The 20036-nt window shown below is 44.7% G+C and overlaps 4 protein-coding genes across 4 annotated transcripts; 3 read left to right on the forward strand and 1 right to left on the reverse strand.

Moving 5' to 3' along the window:
* Positions 1 to 1400: 1400 nt before the first annotated feature.
* On the forward strand, positions 1401 to 5185 carry BCR41DRAFT_367369 (fungal-specific transcription factor domain-domain-containing protein; the record flags this gene model as incomplete). Its single annotated transcript, XM_022026296.1, has 3 exons — positions 1401 to 1586; positions 2026 to 3059; positions 3145 to 5185. 3 exons carry the CDS (start codon positions 1401 to 1403, stop codon positions 5183 to 5185), a joined length of 3261 nt encoding a protein of 1086 aa, XP_021885496.1.
* Positions 5186 to 5348: 163 nt separating this feature from the next.
* BCR41DRAFT_383511 (hypothetical protein) lies at positions 5349 to 8120 on the reverse strand. Its single transcript, XM_022027474.1, has 2 exons — positions 6797 to 8120; positions 5349 to 6700 (listed from the first exon to the last, which is right to left on the reverse strand). The coding sequence occupies exons 1-2, from the start codon at positions 8031 to 8033 to the stop codon at positions 5370 to 5372; spliced, it is 2568 nt and encodes an 855-aa protein (XP_021885497.1). The 5' UTR covers positions 8034 to 8120; the 3' UTR covers positions 5349 to 5369.
* A 2174-nt stretch (positions 8121 to 10294) lies between these two features.
* On the forward strand, positions 10295 to 12025 carry BCR41DRAFT_121201 (hypothetical protein). The gene is made up of 4 exons (XM_022019450.1): positions 10295 to 10589; positions 10718 to 10859; positions 10978 to 11131; positions 11237 to 12025. Exons 1-4 carry the CDS (start codon positions 10394 to 10396, stop codon positions 11969 to 11971), a joined length of 1227 nt encoding a protein of 408 aa, XP_021885498.1. The 5' UTR covers positions 10295 to 10393; the 3' UTR covers positions 11972 to 12025.
* Positions 12026 to 12689: 664 nt separating this feature from the next.
* On the forward strand, positions 12690 to 15111 carry BCR41DRAFT_121234 (hypothetical protein). The gene is made up of 5 exons (XM_022019451.1): positions 12690 to 12852; positions 12961 to 13149; positions 13372 to 13430; positions 13678 to 14465; positions 14996 to 15111. Coding segments are annotated over exons 2-5 (972 nt in total). The 5' UTR covers positions 12690 to 12852; positions 12961 to 13025; the 3' UTR covers positions 14997 to 15111.
* The last annotated feature ends 4925 nt before the right edge of the window (positions 15112 to 20036 follow it).

Below are 20036 nucleotides of genomic sequence, written 5' to 3' on the forward strand. Positions count from 1 at the left end.
AAAAGGAAGAAAGAAGAGGCGCAGGTTTCGTCCAATGCTGATAAACGAAAAACTCTTGACAGGCAAAATGATTAACCATACCTCGATTAAAAGAAGACTAGACTAGTCTATTAGTTTATCAGTCAGTGGGGTGTCCTGTGGCCTGTGGAGAGATTGTTGGTAAATGTTTCCATGAGGAGAAAAGAAAGAGCAAAGCACAATGTGAGGGAAATGGTGAAAGAATAAACCCGGAAGAACTGATTAAACTAAATAAGCATGAGACAAGAACTCTATTTTTTTTTTTTTTCTCTTTCGGCTCATTTTTCACTCTTTTTTTCCTCGCCGTCTCTCTTTTCATTTATTAAATTCCATCATTTCATCCATCGTACATTCAGAAGATTACACAGCTATCTTTCTTTTACTTTATTTACGCATGCCTCTCTAGCATCAGACCCAACACCTCCTTAACCAAAGTATTACAACTCAAATCAAGCAACTAATATTAATAATTATAATAACAGTAACAACAGCACAACAACAACAACAACAACAACAAGAGTAATAACAATAATAAGAACAATAACAATAAAGCATCACTTCCTCCACTACAAACAATTATCCATCGCCACCAACCACCCTCATTTACTTTATTCAGTTATAGTGTAGCCAATACCCAATGGCTGATACTAAGCGCCTTAGGGTGTCCAAGGTCAATACTACTTACTATTGCTATACCATCACCGCTATTATTATTGCCATCTCGACAACGATGACTATATTTTTGATCTATAACTGAATCTAACATGAAAACAGATTTAAATTTCTTCTCTTTACATTTAAATTACAATCAACAGGCATGCGACTCGTGCCGAAGAAAAAAAGTCAAATGTGGTAAGGGAACTAAAAAAGAAAAAAAAATCGATTGAGACGATTACAACAACGATTACAGTAGGAATATTCAAGTCACTGAGCGCTTTTTGTCACTTTGTGTTAAACCCCTCTTGAATAGACGCCATCCACCCCCTTTGCACAAATTGTGAGACCTTCAATTATGAATGTAAGCACAGCTCTGTCAATTTTACTTAGAATTGTAATATGAAAGAGAAAGTCGATGTAATGCAAATCAATACAAGAGTCAAAGAAAAAAGAAAAAAGAAAAAAAAAAAAAAAAAAGGGTCTAGACCATGTCTGTTCACCTGAAGTGATCTATTTATGCTCGGTACAATCTTTAGACTAACATCATTTTGATTCTCTTACGACTGCAGGCACATACAACGATCCAACCAAAAAGAGAGGCCCACCAAAGGGTAAGTAATCATGTTGGAATGTATCCAGTCTCGCATTTTTTGTTTAAAAAAAAAGTTCTCCCAAAGACTCACTCCCTGCATCTGCTAACGACTTCAGGTAAAATTGTCCCCATGATGACAGGCTATATCGAGGCCATAGAAGCGCGCCTCCATCGTATGGAGGGCCTTTTGGGCGGACTGGTCAAGGACAAGGATCCACGTGCTGAAATTGTGCGTGCCGAACTGGACGCTATGGCTCGAGAAGCGGAAATGACGGGACTAAAGCTGAGAAGATCCAAGGCTTACGAGGAAATTAATCATGTAAGTAGCTTCTATTGACTAATTTACTTTCTACGATCAATATCTTCTTTTAACACCTTTTTTTTTCCCCTTCAAGGTAATCACAAGTGCTGGGTCTTCTAGTTCGTCTGCAGGAAAGAATGTGGCCCCATCGCCAGGATCTAGCTCATCTTCTTCGACTTCTCGACCTTTACACCAACAACAGCAACTTCATCGCCCTCTACCGGGAAACCACGTTTCATCGAGTCGCCAAACAACACAATCTTCGACCCAGACTTTTACTTCTCACGTGAATTCTTCCGCGCATCCGGATACCAATACCACACAAGGATCTAACTCCAGTCGTAATCAACCGCATATCCAACTTTCATCAGTAACGGCGATATCTCGCTCGAACCACTATCAATCATATGAAAATTCGCGCCATCCGCTGCCATCATCATCTTCTTCAAGTCTTCAGCGTCCTCAGAATGCACCACAACCACAACGTCTTCCAGCTCACTCCTCTCATGGTGTCAACTCCAATTACCACAACCAGCATCAACCTCATTTCTCCCCACAGCCACCACAGCATCAGCAGCATCAGCATCGGCAATCGCAGCAAAAGTCCTCGCATTCACCTTATTCATCAAACTATAGTGAGGCTAGGCCCACAGGCTCAAATCAGTCTCTTGGCTACACAGATAGTCGCATGTCACAAAATCATCTTCGACCAGGCTCACATGTTACACAATCACATCATTCAAGCCATACCTTGCACGAGTCAGATCGTCAACGGACCCTCACCACTAACGGTGGAAGCAACAGCAGTTTCAATATGAGTCATCGACACAGCTTTAGTAACGGTAGCAGTCATAGCAGCCAAGAAATGGATTCACATCGCCTAGTTACACACAGACCGTCTTTGACGACCCATCCACTCTCCAACCCCTTGACAGGATACATGCATATTCCGGAAACTAATAGCAAGGACGTAGCGCTGATCATGCCATCGATTGACGTTATCGACCATCTACTGGAAGTGCACTTTCGCTCAATTCACCCTGTTTTACCCATGCTTCATGCACGTACGATTTTGGATCAAATCCGCCAAAGTGAATCACCTCCTTCTCATTTATTGTTTGCCATTCTGGGCCTTGCATCTCGCTTTAGTGATAATACTGCATTCCGCACTCCCCAACATGGTGTGGAACGGCCCCCTTGTACCATCTTTTACGAAAGGGCAAAGTTTTTCATGAAAGACGAGTACGACAACTCTCAAATCGCCACTATCCAGACTCTCCTTCTGATGGCTATACAGCAAATGGGATTCTGCGAAAGCCAGCGTGCTTGGTTATATGTGGGAATGGCAATTCGGATGGCGCAAGATCTGGGTCTCAATAAAGAGCCGTCGGAGCAGGAGTACAACAGAAATAGGTTGCAATGTGAATTACGCAAACGGACGTGGTGGTCTCTTTATGTGGTTGATCGACTTATATGTGCTGGTCTTGGAAGGTAATCAGATCAGGAGGCTTGTTTATTCATTTATTGTTTTTATTCTTGCATTCGGTTTACGCTAACACTGTACAGTAATGATTAGACCTCTAACGATCATGCACAAGGACTGTGAAACTGGGTTCCCTCAGAATGAAGATGAGGAAGTTGATTTTACCACAGGAAGGACGGTGCTCTCTCGACCAGCAACTATTGCCAACTTTATCCACCTGCTGACCTTGTCCAAGATTCAGGGCGACATTCTGGAATTTATCAAGGCTAAACACTGCACTCCTTTAAAATCTAACAAAAGTAGCAGCAAAAATTCCGCATTTATCCAAAACTTCGAGAATGGATTTGATCAGGATCGAGAGAGTTGCGTGGATACAAGTGATGCAGTGTTCTCTGCACTTGACAAGGCCCTGACAGAATGGCGTCAGAATCTACCAGAGTCATTGCAAATCCCTACAGCATATTCACCGCGCTATGGTCTTTTCCTTCACCTTACCTTCAACACACTTGTCATCCTACTTCACCGGCCTGAAATGTCTACGTCTCCCACATCGGCCTCATTGTGCGTACAAGCCGCAGCTACTATTTCAGATATTACCGAGATACTCATGGACACCGAGGCTCTCACATCCATGTTCATCAGCTGCCTGTATGCCATTTTTTCGGCAGGCATTGTCCATTTCATGAACATTCCGAGCGTTCGCAAGCCAAGCAAATCGTCTTTCCCTAGTCCCGTACTGTCTGCTTCCAATGAGACTCTGTCTAATCACACGATCAATGCCAAAACTAATTTGAAGCGTTGTATTGATGCTCTCAAGTTCTTGGCTAACCATTGGGTCAGCGCTGCTCGCCGAGCCAAGGTATTGGAAGATCTATTGGATTTGAAACATGTCAGCTTAAAGGACCTTGAAGTTGACACGTTCAAAATGTCACCGGTTGGACCATCTTGGGTGTTGGAATCTCAATACAAGGATGCGTTGGTTGGCCCACGAGAATGCCAGGACAAACTTCGGCAGCAATGTCGCTCCAAAGTTATGGCAATTCAATCTTTATTAGTTAATGATGACGAGTTCAATAAGATGCAGCACCGCAGAAGCATTAGCTTCCCTGATCACAATATGGATATTGAATTAGAACATATCGAGGAAAGCTCACAGGTACAGGTACAGGAACCAGTTAACAAGGGCGACGATAACGTGGAGCAGGGATTTCGAGTGCAGGAAGACGCAGCTATGAATCAATCGAAATCTAGTGCATCGTCATCTCCGGCCATGTCAAACCGACCACCACCATCCATGGTTGGCCTGGGTGCTCAATCCCCGGTCCAAACTGAGCCATCGGTATCATCGCCTTCACCGGGTCGTACGGACACCACCATCACTCAGACTTTGGAATCCGATTCAGAGTTGGTGCACTCAACTATCAGTCCCAACATGTTTGAAAGCTCTACAGGAGATAACAACAGCAGCAGCAAGAGGGTCAAGGCACAAGAGAGCGGTCTGTTGACCCCTATAACTGTGAGAGCACTAGCGCACGGGACCACTTCGCCTCAATTGGATGATGCACGTCGCAAGTCGGAGGCAACAAGTCCACTGGCGAATGAAAAGAATACGAGCAGTACTATCGTGCCATCACTCGCATCGGGTAGTCAAGGAGCCATGTTGGATCCATTTTCCATGCCTAGTAGCATCTCATTTCCAGACTGGAGCAATGACCGACGGCCTAGCAGTGCTGATGTGAACAGATCATCTGGAGCTCAACCTAGTAGTCAGTTCAACACAGTCTGGACCACAGATTCGCTAACACAGCGTACTACTGCCAGATCAGCTGCATCGTCGCCTATGATCTCATCAAGCGGTATTATGGGAAGCGATAATAAGAAGACAGCTGCTCCTAACCATACGCCTAACACAAGTATAAATATAAGCGCTCAGCCTCTCCCGCTTAACAGCGAGCCAAACACATACGCCTTGTCTGTTTCTAAAGCAAGCGAGCAGCGCGAAGATCAAGACCTCGTCTGGCACGACATGCCTCCAACCCTTGGTCTTGATGAATGGACAGCCTATATTGGAGCTTTAATGATGCGTTGGCTCTATGCTTCTGGACAATCTTCCCCACGCTCGAATGTATCATAATGGGAAGCAACTTTTTATATATATATATATATATATTTTTTTTTTTTTTTTTTTTTTTTTTAATTTTTGATTTATCAATGTATTATTAGTAAGATCTTCCATTGTACCATGCATGGAAATAAATCAAGGAGCATGAATCAATATTTTTTAAGATTTCTCAACCATTCTTTGATATTTTATTGAATTATGCAGGGCCTTTGGCAACACATTCTGTGGTGCAAAATTTGCGCCCAAATTTGTCAAATGGTGTCAAGTCATTTAGACTCTTACCACAGGTCACACAAATATTCTTGCCCTCTTGGACAGCTCTACGAATGGTCTCTGCTTGACGCATGGCGGCCATACGAGCTTCTGCAGCATTAGCGCGTCGCTCACGTTCTAGACGCATCCGCATTTCGGGTGATAGATTTGAATGGGCGGCTGAAACACTGGCCATGTTCTTGGCCAATAGACTGGGCGGTGATGTTGATGATGTCACCGTTAGCCTAGAGGCTGAGTTATGTTCAACAGGGATCTTAGATCGGCTTGGCTCTTTCGTCTTTTTTCGCTCACGCTCCGCTTCCAATACCTTGCGTGCCTTTTCTTTAGCCTTTCTCTCCTGCTCTGCCTCCATCTCTGGTGTGAGTGCAGAAGGAACATGTGCCTGTCCAACCCAGTCCCATGCCTCTGGTAGTAATGCCATGGCTCTTCTGAAAGCATTTCGTGTCTCTTTATCCTTGGCAACGTCGTATGCAGTTAATGAACTGGTACCGAGCGAGAGCGATTTGTTTTCAGAATCATCCTGTCCACTATCATTGTCATGTCCTGATATGGTTGAGGTGATCGTCGGGTCAGCCATATGCTTCTCCAATAACGCCTTGACAACTTGAGCTTGGCCGTGGTGAGAAGCTACATGCAATATGGTGGGTGTCCTACGAATATCGTATTCTGTACTGGTTGTCAACGGCAGAGGCTGCGAGACATCAATACCATACTTCTGAATATGATTCGACATGGCTTCAGCGCGACCCTTTTTGACTAACTCGACTAGTTTGATCAGCTCAGGGGATGGGCTGGATGTCGTCATAGTTGGCTGCTTTGCCTTCTTACCACCCTCCAGCAGTGATGTAGCTCTTGCTTGAGAATTTCGCAATGCTCGTTCAAGCGCCTCCTGCTCTTCCAACTCTTTCTGCTTCAATGCTTCCGGACTGAGAACAGAGACCTTGACTGTAGTTAGCTCCAGATAGGCGCGTTTGAGCTCAGAGAGGGTAGGCCGTCTTGTCATAAAGGGGATGGAACGAAGACGCCCTTGTCGGTCTGCAGTAGAGATCACCGAATTTTCAAAAAATAGAACCCGGCGGTTGTTTCCAGGAGAATGAACAAAGACACATTCACTTTGCTGGATCCAGTGAGACCAACCCTCAAGCAATTCACGGACTTCAAGTTTCAATGCTTCTTCGTTATACATGCGCACACGTGCTCCTGCGGAATTGGCGATCCCATGCGATCCCTGCGAACCTCCTTGCTGACGTCGGACTAGAATAAATATATATTGTACAGACAATGAGTCAGGTTCTGAATGGCAGGAAAAAAAAAAAAAAAAAAAAAAAAGCCCTAGATTGAATTGTTTACCTGTATAGCGATGAAATGTTTTATGGGCAATAACTTTCATATCACGGCCATGTGATGAAACTTGGCCTGCAAGGTCCATAACCATGCCTGCAAAGTGGCCTCCTCCAATCATGATCAGAGTCCATAGTCGTGCCTGATGGGGAGGATTAGCAGAAGCATTCTGCTTCTGCTTGGCCTGCTTCTGATATTTGATCCAGTCGGGCTCATACTCCACCTCTTCTTCCTCTTCTTCTTCCTGTCCATCTTCTTGTCCTCTCTCACCCATATTCATGCCGAGGTTTTGAACATTGTTCTGTGCTTGCGAATCCTGCTGTGCCGCAACAGTTTCAATTGAATCTACAAGTGGTGTACCAGCGCTTTGATCTATCTGTTCATCAATTGCAGGAAGAGCCTCCTTTGGATCTTCTGCAGTAACTGCCGCTGCCGCTAGTCTCCTAGCTTCTCTTCTCGCCTTGTTGTTTTTCTTTTTATTGACTGGTGGTGGTATATCGAATTGGAGCGACTGAAGGTATGCCACTATATTTTCACATTGGCCTTTATTAGGCAGCGCGTTCTTATAGATGCCCAGACGCACAGTGTCATTGTAAAGTGAGGAGGTGAACCAGATCAAAGGTGACGAGCAAGATTCCCGGAACTGTTGATCAGCACGCTGCCGTTGATAAATCATGAGAGGGTCTTGCTCACGTGCTTCCTGGCCTTCTTTGACGGACAATTCGATTTTCTTCATCAATGAGCTGATTCTGCCCGTTGCTCCGTCGTTGTTGAGGTCTGAATAATAATCACTGTCATCAGTATCTGATCCGGAAATGCTTGAAAGATCTTGGATCATATTTTCAAATTGGGCTTCTGAGATGGGTTTGGCCTGTTTATTCAAAAGCTGTTGTTTGAGATTGTACCGGTGCCAATCAAGCTTGACATGCTCGCGTTGTTTTTCGACGCTCTCAAACTGAGTAATTCCACAGATACGGCAAGAGGGAGCTGCTGAGTCAAGGCTGGTGGGAACAGGTGTTGCAACAGTATCTGAGCCGTAGGTTTGATTAACAGCAGTATTTATAGTATGATTCTCCAACAAAGGATCTGATTTAAGAATCTCGGATTGAGAATTCAAACTGAGCGAAGAAATGATTTCTGGTGGCAAGAAAAAGATCGAAAGAGGTGCTGATGGCATTGCTAATTTTGCTGTTGGTGACACAGCATGGTCATGTTCAGTTGTGCTATGGATCTTGTGTTGTGACATAATGATAGGTGTAGACAAATAGCTTCGTTATAAAAGGAGATTTGTAGAAGAATGATTGAAAGATGTAAAAAGTGATGGAAACCGTTTAAATAGGGAAAGATCTATAAGGCATCTACGAACTGGAGTTGTTGGAGTACAGACTCCGCCACATCATCAAATCACAACAGCCGCAGTTCTGTCAATTACACGTGTTTGCGCTGCGGCATATCATATATTATATCCTACGTGTTTTAGTCAAGCACGATTTATAGTTGAAGACTAATCTATGATGCTCTATTAGAATACAGGCTCATTCATCATAGTTGGGCTAGAAGAGTACCAAGTCGGGATTAATTACTCCTGCACGACTAAAAAAGAGGATTACTACTGTTAACGTCGTATTCGACTCTAACCATCAGGAGGGCAACCCCATAATATGACATGTGCGGCCACATCATAAGGCCCTCACTGAACCTGTCTGTCCCTTGGACTGAATGAGTTGTTACCCTTCTTGGAACATGATCCTAGATATACCGAAGGTTGCCATGGCGGATCTTGTGAATCTAACACCTATTGTGAACTGTACTACAAAATAATAGTTAAATCACTCCCAGCCTATTTCCATTTTTCAACATTGCAATCGGTAATTTTATTTTGTTTTTATTTTCTGTAGAGCTGGTCTTAGACAACATATTGGTATCAATACTGCTCCTCTCAGGCGGCGTTAAATTGTGGTGACAGAGGCAGGCTATGGGAGCAGCTTACTGGTTTCATTTGTAGCCTCAACCGCTCTAAAGAAGCCTCTTTTCATGTTCGCTCTCAGATCGTAGAGAGCTTCAGCTGAAATCCCCCAAGGTGATCTCTTTTACCTTTTATCGTGTTCTCTTTACCCGTCAAACGAAGGCTAACAGCGAATAGCAGGGAGGTTGAGATACTTGACGGCTTCACGAGTTGAGGAACCTTACACCATGAGCTGAGGGGTGTGTATAATAATAAAGTAGAGAAAGTAGATTAAGTCCCCTAATTAATGGCCTTTGACAAGGATTAAATAATGGATTTGGGCTTTGCACCAGGCTACTCATGTGATTAATTGTTCAACATAAGGCCTAGATGCCGCTTCGGCTACGTAGCCTCCTTGGCTTTTGCTCGAAGTATCGGTTTCATATTTGGCTGGAGTTTGGAAGAGAGAAAGGATGGCCGGTAAAAAGAAAGAAACACGTTGGATATAGCTAGAGGAGCAGTGATGGTATCAAAAATATCGGATGTTAAGTTTACCATAACATTCAGACATCTTTTTATTACACGGTGTCGGAAGCGATCGGTGCCATTAGTACTCATAATATTTGCATAGCCAGCCAAGGAAGCAGTGATGGAAAATACGTGGTCATTTTTAAGCACTCTATAAATAAGATCAAAGCCTTTATTATCATCCAGTGTCAACTCTCTCAAAGTCGGCCAGGAGGCTCTTGGTTATACAGAAACAGCGCTTTTATGAAGCGTTAGCCTCTAAACTGGATTCAACTCAATAACGAGCTTTGCTTGTACTGGAGTTGACCTCATCAGGAAACAAAGCGTGAATGACAACTGATTATTTTACTGCCTCGGCCTGAACCGATTGCTTCATCTTATATGATGCCAATAGCGGCTCTTCGCCGGCCTAAGCAGGCTTAGTTTGCAAGAGCGACGTTATTCGACACAATCGAGTCTCTTTCGAAGACAATTGTTGACGAATCGGCGAGAAGACGGGATCCGGAACGGTAGTGTATACTGATGGAGCTTGTGATACTTTACTACCACCCAGACCATAGATAGCTTCCTAGGGACGCGTTTTTATTCCTTACTCTGTGGTATCGGATACATATGTATATCATGTCAACAAGTAAGGGTGCATGTGTAGAACAAAAAAAGATGGCTCTCAATCAGACAAAACTTCCTTCGATTCCATTGGCTGTATTCTCGTGTTACCAAGAGCAAACAGTCACATTTAGCGTCGTCAGTAATGTATAAAAGGGTGAAGAAACAGTTTTTTTCTCCTTTTTTTTTTCTTTTCCTTACTTATTACAAATTCGCTTTCTTCTCCCTCCATTCTTTTGATTCTAATTGACTTCTTTTTTCTTTTTTTCTTTTTTTTTTCTTCCTCTTCTTCTTTCTCTCCTTCTGTGCACAGACATTCACCTTCCATTCAGACCACAGACACGCAAACACACAGACATTCATACACACATTCGTCTCTTAATCCATTTACTCTGTGAAACACACATATACACTTGTCACATTCTTTTTTGCTCAAATTTCTACATAATCCTCTCGCGTATCTTTCTTCTACTGTTAGAGGCCAAATTTATATTGCTCTTGGTTAGAACGCTGAAATATTCGCCACCATGAATAGGAACAACATGGGCCGCGGCAACGGTCTCAATGGAGGCAATAACAACGGCGGTAGCAACAATAGCATCATACGTAGTATACCTGCTCCTACCTCTTCTACAAGTGCAAATGGACTTCCCCTCACAAACATTGGTGATCTGCGCCCCTCTATGCGTGGGTTCAATCTCGAGTGTATCCTCCTTGAAAAAGGCAAGTCTCTCACTCTTACTTCTCTATTTCTATTCCTCTTTTTACATCATTGCTTGATATTGCTGTAAACTTATGTTTAGTTTTTTTTTTTTTTTTTTTTTTTTTTTTTCTTTTGTTACCGCTTACAGCTGCAGAACCCCGGAGGACATACGACAACCAGCTATTGACCACATTCCTTGTTGCAGACAAGACTGGAAGCATAGTTCTTGTGCTCTGGGGTGAAGAAGGAGCATTATTAAGAGGTGGTGACCTAGTCCGGATCCAGGGAGGGTAAGCAACCTGGTTCACTGATAATCCAATATCCATTATCTTCACTGTATCGTCATGATATTTAGTCTCTAAGGTCACACATCAACTCTTTCTCTTTTTTGGTGCTTCACAACGTTAGTGAGGCAAAACTCTTTAGGGGTCTAATACAGCTATCTACATCGAAATTTGGGAAGTACAAGAAAATTGGCGAGGACACGATGCTTTTCGTTGAAAAGCCTAACTGGAGCGAGTTTGAATGGATTCAAGATCCCAACAGCAAGGCTGGTGTCATGGTAGGCTGATTCAAATACTTGCTATTTTGGTTTAGTCATATACTTAATCGACTATGGACTGCAGAGACTGATTAGTATACTTTCTCCTACCAATATGTATTTCAGATCCCTGTAACTCCGCAGCACAAGCTGGCTATGGCATCTAATGGGATCCCACCGATGATTCCTGGTGGAAATATGCAACAACAACGCAATAACTCACAGACTGCTACCAATCCATCTTTCCGTCAAGATCAACGTCCAGGACAGAGACCATTTCCACAGAACCAGTTGAATCCCAATGGGAATATTCATGGCAATATGCCCGGACCAGGCTTTAATAAAAGCAATTTTGGCGCACCTGGGATATCGTCCAACCCAATGCAGCATCAACAACAGCAAGCGCAGCATATGAATGGGCCTACGATGAACGCACCCTCAATAGGGTCAGGGCCAGGGCCAGGATCAGGACCAGGACCCGGATCAGGACCAGGCGGCAATCGACCTCATCATGGACAGCACCCGAGCCATGGCCATCATTCAAGCAATCAGGTTGTGAATCAAAACCAAGGTCAGAGTCCATTGGCTACTGGCGCAGCTGCGGGAGGGAATACGCACACGATAGGTGCACGACACAGCAAACACAACAAGCATAGCAAGATGCACCGAGACCTTGATGCACCAGATGCTTTCCCCAGCCCACGGTCAGGATTATCGAATAGTGCGGACGAATTTGCAAGAGAAATGAAGCTGGTGTCGTCACAGGGTAGCGTAGGACTTGGTGTAGGGCAGCTCAGTCATGGCGGAGGACCAGGTGGCTCTGGCCACCTGCGGAAGAAACCAAAAGTTGAAATGGAGTAAAAGAAAAAAAAAAAAAAAAAAAGTGAGACAAAGAGAATTATCCGAGGATCAGGGCGTGGCATTTATTGTGGATGATAAAAATGCAACTTGATTGCCACTATTGTTGATTACAATGTCGTTAAATAACTTCCAAAAACGGAATGTTGGGAGGATACTGCGTGCCGCTGCAGGAAATTTTTTGATGTGGCTGTGTTCTCAAACCGTTTTTTAGAACATGCTAGCGAATCCAGCCACAAAAAGAAAGAGGTGTTGTCTGTCATGTTGGATGAGCAGGTAACGAGTAAAATGATGTACGAGCTTTTGTAGTAAAGAAAGCAATGGAGCCAGTGATTGATCAACATGGACAAGGAGTAGAATTGCTTGCTGTGATAAGCTAAGTCAGAGCATCATTCAATTTTACTGAAATGTTTTGTTGTTGGTCCCTGCACAGTGCAATGGGATGTGAATTTGAAACATGGTTGGCCCATTTTAGTGCTACTGCTGCTGCAAATTCAAAACCGAGGCAGGCAAGTCAACTAATTAAACTATTAAATAAATAAAGAGTTTTATTATTAAATCAATGCATTTGCTCTTTCATCATCTGAAATGAGCAATTGAGGGATGAAGGAATTGCAATGTTTTGTTTTCCTCATTACAGAGCATTAAAATTCACTTGCCTTCCGCCAGTCATTCCCTCAATTCACATAATCACTCACGACTCTTTTTTTTTTTTTTTTTTTTTTTTTTTTTCGTACCTCTGCAAGCTCACTTGCCCACATTCTTCTCACTTCCTCACTCTTTCTCTTTATTCCTTCACTCCTTCACTCACCTCTCCACTCCTCCATCTACTTCACTCCCATACGCCCTCACTTCTTTGCAGTCCCACGCTCTTACACTTTCATGTACTCACTCTTCTACTTACGCTACGCTTATTACATTTGATCTTTATTCGCATTCACAGACGTACAGGCACATGCACTTTCTCTCTCTCTCTATTGACTCTTGTTTAGTTGAACTCTCTTTGCATTCCTGAAATTGCTTGCTACCCTTTTGTTGACCAACTGGCATCTTTGCAATGGAAGAATCGGAGGGCTGCTATTGTATTCAGGCACAGGCCTGTTCTCATTGGATTGCTGCAAAGATGGATAACAGACTTGAGACTGCTAGGGAGCACTCACAGACCCATACAAGAACATTTGGTATGTTTTATTTTTATTTATAAAAAAAGGTGATAGCTCCCCAGTCATCACCATCGGTCCATGACCATTTATCGTTTCAATATTCGATCACGCCTCTGTTCACAGTCGACGTATCTGAATAATACCAATAATGCCACCATACAGATCATGTCAATACCTCGTTTCGTTTATTAATCCTTTTCCGTCTCTCTCTTCTAAATTGCCAATCAATAAATATGACAGAGCAAGGACTGTATCAGCAGGAGAATCATCGCCCAATTGTTAATGAGCTACAACGAGAGGTAAGGTAGAAATGCAACTAAACTGTTTTTTTTTCCCCAATCTGATCGTCTTTGTACCGCAGAGGAACGAAAGAAAAAAATAATAAAGTCTGACCCCATTATGCCGTGCGCATGCAGTAGTCACGTCTGTCCTCATCCCTTTGTTTTGTCCACTGTGACTAAAACAATCATGGTCATAAACGATGTGGTAGTGAGCCAAACAAACATTAACATCTTTATCGTTCCCCTTGCTCCTGCTTTCTCTTAGCTCAGAATTGCCATGACGGAGATTGAAAAATTAGCAAAGACCAGTCGAGATCTAGCGAAAATTAATCAGGAACTCGAAGAGTCGCGGTTACTGGCTGTCAGTGACCAGGCAAGAACAGCAAAACGACTCATGCTTGTCTCTGCTCAGCTGGAATATACAGAGCAACAGCTTTTTAACCTTACTAAAGAGATGGCTGATGGACAAAAGGATTCAGACCTACTGCGAATAGAAAGAATCAAGAGGGAAGCATTGCAGGAACGCGAGGATGCAAGTCGATTGAAGATCGAGGCTTTACAGGATGAACTTCAGGAGGTGCAAAGATCAGAAAGGGCATTACAACAAAAACTTGTTACGATCCAAGGCAAGTATGAGACTCTGTCTAAGCGCCATGACAGCCTCAAACGACAGCAGCAGGAGTTAGAGCTGGCGCGCGAAAGTAAAGAAGCGCTTGCTTGGCTCAAAGAAACAACCGACCGGCTCTGCTCTCCGCCTCAAGGTAGTTTGGGCCAGGCAATCCAACAAGAACGGCCATCACAGGGATCAACCGTAATGAGTATGCATCAACTCTCACCGTCTTCATCACCGCCCTATCCATCCTCGTTCATTGATCCACCACTCGCCGCACAAAATCAATTGATCTCATTAATCAAAGAACTCGCTACAACCAACTCGACATTACGCTCTGAGCTAAATGAATACCGTGATCTGTTGCAGGATACTAGGAACGAAATACTGGCCCTACGGTCACAAGTAGAAGACTATGAACAGGGTCATGCATTTGAACACTGGTACGGTAATCGGATAGACAATAACGAAAACTTTCTTATGCCTAAGGGTGCTTGGAGTGGGCTCGATATGCCTGTAGGGGGGGGTCTGGATGCTGCGAGTCACATCGGGACTCTTGGATCTGTTGCAGGGTCGCCTCCTCCTTACATGAATGCTTCTCGACACCATCCTCATTCGCCTGGCGTGCGCGGAAGTGTATTTGGAGAGCTTGAAAGGCTTTATAGTCAAGGCAAACAACCTTCATCGATCTCTGCCCCTCATAAGCGCACCGGACTGGACCGCTCTTCCAAAGAGTTAAAGCGGAAAACAAACAGAGGTTACGAGCATACTAACCATTCACATTCAGACTCAAACAACGCGGCCACTGTTTCAACATCGACATCCACATCCGAAATGAGACGAGGTTCTGATTCCATCGTACTCTCATCTCGATCACCCATGAACCCCACTAGTTCCAAACCACGCGAACACAATGTTAGCATATCCAGTCCCGCCTCTAACATTGGTCGAGGCCAACGCTCTATATACGCAGATGTAGATATGGACATGCTTAGTTCTGGTTGCGAATTTGATGAAGATCATGAGAACAGATATCATCCTGAGAAACCCACCAATCCATCATCGGACATGAGTGATTGTGCAAACGATCAAGATGAACCTGGGTATGTTGCCAGATTTGTCGAAGTAAGTACTATTTTTGCTGTGACTCGTTCGCCTTTTTTGTCACTTTGTTCAGTAACTTCAGAAAAGAAGCCTTAGCAGCTCATCATGCAGCTCCTTTGTCATTGCTGCATCCCTTATCAAACTTTTTTTTATTATTTAATTTCCTTTTCCCATTCAATTTTTTCCCCCGACAACCGTTGCTCTATTTTCACCACGAAGGCTTTATCATCGCTATCATTTTTCTCGGGACCAGCTTCAGGACCTTCTCTGTAGAGAAAGGGAATAAGTGGGAATGGACTAGTGCGTGTGAATAAGAGTCCAAAGCAAATCTTTATACTGATTCAATGACGCGCACAGACCATGCTTCTTGTCTTCAACAACCTTTTTTTTTTTTTTTTTTTTTTTTTTAATTCTCCCTTTGCTCCATTTCTCTCTTTCTGATCTTCCTTGCCAATTTACCACACGGTATTTTTATGTGTTTTGATTAACGCTATTGAAATGTTTTGGCAAACTAGAAGACCCAAATGGAAATGCTCGATTCACCTGACGATAGATCATCGGCAAAGTCTGCACATCGACCTCTTGTGCTTTTACCATCAGCAAGGTTGGATGATAAAGCAAACAGGGAAGACGGAAGCGTCTCTTTCATGATGGGAAGCTCATCTGACATTGCCAGAGGTAGAAACCATTTAGACACGGAACGAAATGGCTCCCACAATGATCAAGTAAATTCTATATCATTTCTGTCGGCGGAGCTGCAGAGGGCAACCCAGGCTGAAGCTAATACACCATTGGACTTATCCTCGGGATGCGAATATTCACAATCCATCATCCTAGAACCTAACGCAACGTATCTGCTGGAGGAGGGGCGGGAGCTGTCCCCTGGTCATATCAATGAAAGTATAGCTATCGGAGATAATTCTGGCGGAGCATCCTTGCCTGTGGCACGCCCGTGGAGCGGCGTTGACTGCTCTCTTCTCTCTCAATGGCCAAAAGCGTCTTCGGATCAGCGTATTCTCCCGCCATACCAGCGACGACGACTTTCGGAACCAGTACAACATCATTTTAGCATAGACCCCTTCTCTCAAACAATAGCTACCAAGAAGAATCGGCCAAGATCAATTTGTAGCGATAGGAGGCCGCAATTATGCATGAAGCCATCCAGCCTACATTGTATTCATCCTGGGAATTCAAAAAGCACCAGTACAGACGAAATACCAGATTCGCGGCAATGCAAAAGCTCAGAATATATGGAACAAATGATAGTGGAGCGACGCCAGCATATGATGGAGGCATGGCGCGTTGGTGTGGTCGCAGCAGCCGTGGCTCAACAACAACCCATCCATTCTGCCGCCGCATTTGGTGAGCAGAGGAAAGACACAGACAGTTTTAGCGTTCGTTCCAAAGCCTCTAAAGCATCTAGAAAGCGCGCTAAGGAGCAAATTGCACGGAAAGCAAGTGTCAAAGGTGTCGCCGAAGAAGTCAAAGGTCAGAATAAGGATAATGGTGCTCAAGCACATACCAATACCCCTTTGTCTAAAGAATCAGACAGCGCAATTCGAGGTATACCAGAATCTGTCGAAAGTCCCGTAACTTCTATGGACGGTCTCTCTATCAACCAAAATATCACTATTGACACAATACCAGCCGGAACTGGGTATGCTCCTACATTTCTCTTCAGCAAGCCACTACAAAGTAAACTGGATAAAGGCAAAAAGCGGTATAGTGTGCGCTCTGTCCGATCGATGCGTTCATCACTTTTGCGCTCGCCTTTATTACGGTCGCCTCTACCAGCGCGCGACAGAAGGTTCCCCTCAGAGGCCAGCACTGCGTCAGAAGCATTCTCGAGCCGCCGCTATGATCATGAACATAGTCCGTACCAACTACTTCATACACTTGCAACCGATCTACTCGAGCGCCTGTGTAGGTCAGATACACGGGAATTGAACCGTAGGCTCCGAAGGACGTTTGATATTCAAGCACTATCTCAAATGTCCAACTCCGTTATCGAAAATGTTTTAACAGATGTCAACAATTTGAATGAGAGATTCAGGTGGCTAGAGGCACAGGCGACTGATCCGATTAATGAACTATTTGCGCGCCAGACTAGCATGACCTTACCCAGTGATGATGTAGGTTACAATTCCGAACGAGTGGATAATAACCCGGACGGTGATTCAGTCGAGGGAGAGGAAGGGCAGTTAGGGGACGAAGGAGAGAACAAAGATGATGATGATGATGATGAAGAAATGGAGGAGGAGGAGGAGGAGGAAGAGGAAGAAGAAGAAGAAGGAGAAGAAGGAGAGGAAGACTGGAGTTTCACTATTGCAGAGTTCTTTCCCTTGGCACACATGGTACAAGAGATGTTGTCTGAAATTGGCAAACTACGTATGACAATCAATGAGCTTCAGCTAAGCTATGTACTGAAAGTGGAACAGGATCGCATCAAGGCTGAGAAAGACTTTCTGCGAGAGGATGTACCTTCCGAGGATGACGACAATTTTGAAGTTCATGGGCACATTAGTGCTGAGATGCATATGAGCGTAAGGGGATCTGACCGTGCTCTTAACAAGTCTACTCAGCCTAGAAACGTCTTGGGGATACTGGATCGACCTCGCATTCTGGAGTCTGCGTCCACTGGTGTGTCTGGTTTCTTTAACAAAGTATTTGGTGGGAATGGTCACCAATCAGGAACTGAAGACAATAAGGCCTTAGGAGTACAAAATGTATCAACCATTTTGGCTGTGGAGACATCTAAGGACATTCCAGCCATATCCAAGAGCAAATCAGACTTAGTGATAGCGGAAACATCCAGAGTGTTTGCAGATTCTGCTTGGATTTCATCCCCCAGAAAACCAGTAGCACCCAAGGCGCCCAACCCATCCATCTCAGCAGAGGCTCCACTTTTGTCAAGGCCTAACACCATCTTTGTAGCTGGATCAAGACTATCCGCTACAAGGTCCTTGGCGGCCATGGCTACGATGTCGCCGGCAAGATCCACCACCATCCATGTGACTGAAGGTGTAGCCGTGGCGCCATTGATACCATCGTCGCGTACAAGAGCAATTGATATTAACTTTGGTCCGTATGCTAAGCACGAAGACGGGTTGCATTCTCCTCCGAGAGCTACTTCTACGACTGCATCTGTTCAAGGCATGCTCTCGCATTCAGTCCCACAAAGCCAACCGCTTGACAGATTGCCAACCGAGCAGCCCATCAAAACGGCTTTTTCGCCAGATAGATCAAGTCCTGCTGCATCCTTCCGAAGCTCATCGTCCACATCAGAAGGAGGCGAAATACCGAACCCACTGGTTACAGTCAAGTTTCCAGGATCAGCACCAACCATTGAAGGAGAAACGTCGTCGACATTACGATCGTCCAGTATGTCCAGATACTCTCAAATGCCGGACAAAACACAGTGTCCAATCGGAATCTCCACTCAGGCGGGCGCTCCTGCCTCAAATATCCTTACTAGGCAAGATATATTCCAGGAGCACTGGATGGCATCCACTCCCTCTTCGCTATCGGCTAGAGCCTCAACCAGTCAAGGAAATGCAAGGGTTGCAGGGACTGAGAGTGCCGCCACTCATACTTACAAAGTTGATCCTATGGCATCATTAAATCCAAGCACCAGTGAGGCCATGCCCAACGTAGCTACAAGACTTGTCTCCAAGCCCACACTCATTACACAGTCCGCCTTAACAGTTGCAACCCCATCAACTTCAACCGTGTCTTCGCCCATATCGACTAATTCATGGATTGATGCCCGCCGCTTTTCCGGCAATCCTTCACAGGAACCAGGAGCAACTGAAACGGATACACTTGATAAGCCAGCAGTAGGATCTCCATTAGGAACAAACACCGGGCTGGCGTATGAGGGTTTATTAGGATTAGCTTCAGCATCAGAATCAGCTGCATCTCTGGAGCAGACTTTGCCCAAGCCACAGCATGCATATTCGTTTCATGAAGGCATTATTTTAGGAGACAATCAAGAGTCTATCACCAAGAGTCTAGGCCGAACGAGCGGACGGGAATCGGCCTTAGCGTTTTTACGACGCGAGGTACCTGCATCATCCATTTTAGGCTCATTATTCCAATCTCAACCGCAATCAGGAAGCGCATCAAGTCAAATGCCTATTAGCTCTTCTTCTTCTCTTCGACGAGCCGTCAGCAAATCAGCGTATAAGGGTAAAGGGGTGATGACAGATCAGCAAGCCAGCACTCAAATTAGTCATAACACCAATGGTGGTAGCAAGGGCAATAGTCAAGCGAGAACCAACCTTGAAATCCTGTCAGGGCTAATCAACAATGATCGTGGAAGTGGGCCCGAAATCTCTGACAAAGATAGCGGAACAAAAGCTGTATCAGTACAGCCTAGTATCCAAGGTTCGCCTGACTTATCAGTACTGCAAAGCATAGCCTCCTCCCAATCCGACACATTATTAGTACCATCTTCAGGAACTGGAGCTGAGACAGAGCCGGTGGCTACTGCAGAGTCTGTCCATGTCTGTCCAGGCACCATTTCAATGCCTACCACTAGTCTCTCTCAGCGTGCGGCTGCAACAAGCACAGCAGTTGCGTATGTGGTGGCGACGCCGGCTGCCCATGGATCTAGTGAGAAGGATGGATCTCGACGCAGGAGAGCTGTTTTTGATCGTGAGCTCATCCGAGCATCTCAGAAACGAATCCTATCTGGGGCTCCTCACCAGGAAACGGCTTTTGTACCCGAAATCCGGCCCCGCCGAGCGCGTGCGCTCTCAGTTGACAGCGCGCAATCCACAGAGCCGCTCAAGACATCCGAAATTTTCGACATCTGGCGAGCAGGAGCAGGGGTCAGCCGGGATATATGGCGAGGATTAATCAAAAAGGTTGATGGACGAGACTAACCATCATGCTTCATGCTCATTAAA

The sequence above is a fragment of the Lobosporangium transversale genome (genome assembly GCF_002105155.1).
Source record: "Lobosporangium transversale strain NRRL 3116 chromosome Unknown BCR41scaffold_3, whole genome shotgun sequence".
In the NCBI taxonomy this organism is placed as follows: Eukaryota; Fungi; Mortierellomycota; class Mortierellomycetes; order Mortierellales; family Mortierellaceae; genus Lobosporangium; species Lobosporangium transversale.

Bases quoted from the DNA above. Each gene is read 5' to 3' on its own strand.
- BCR41DRAFT_383511 (XM_022027474.1), bottom strand. From the start codon at position 8,033: ATGTCACAACACAAGATCCATAGCACAACTGAACATGACCATGCTGTG. The intron at 6,701-6,796 runs GTAAACAATTCA...TATTTATTCTAG, and splicing joins AACATTTCATCGCTATACAG to TCCGACGTCAGCAAGGAGGT.
- BCR41DRAFT_121201 (XM_022019450.1), top strand. From the start codon at position 10,394: ATGAATAGGAACAACATGGGCCGCGGCAACGGTCTCAATGGAGGCAAT. The intron at 10,860-10,977 runs GTAAGCAACCTG...TCACAACGTTAG, and splicing joins CTAGTCCGGATCCAGGGAGG to TGAGGCAAAACTCTTTAGGG. The intron at 11,132-11,236 runs GTAGGCTGATTC...TATGTATTTCAG, and splicing joins ACAGCAAGGCTGGTGTCATG to ATCCCTGTAACTCCGCAGCA.
- BCR41DRAFT_121234 (XM_022019451.1), top strand. From the start codon at position 13,026: ATGGAAGAATCGGAGGGCTGCTATTGTATTCAGGCACAGGCCTGTTCT. The intron at 13,150-13,371 runs GTATGTTTTATT...TAAATATGACAG, and splicing joins GACCCATACAAGAACATTTG to AGCAAGGACTGTATCAGCAG. The intron at 13,431-13,677 runs GTAAGGTAGAAA...GCTTTCTCTTAG, and splicing joins TTAATGAGCTACAACGAGAG to CTCAGAATTGCCATGACGGA.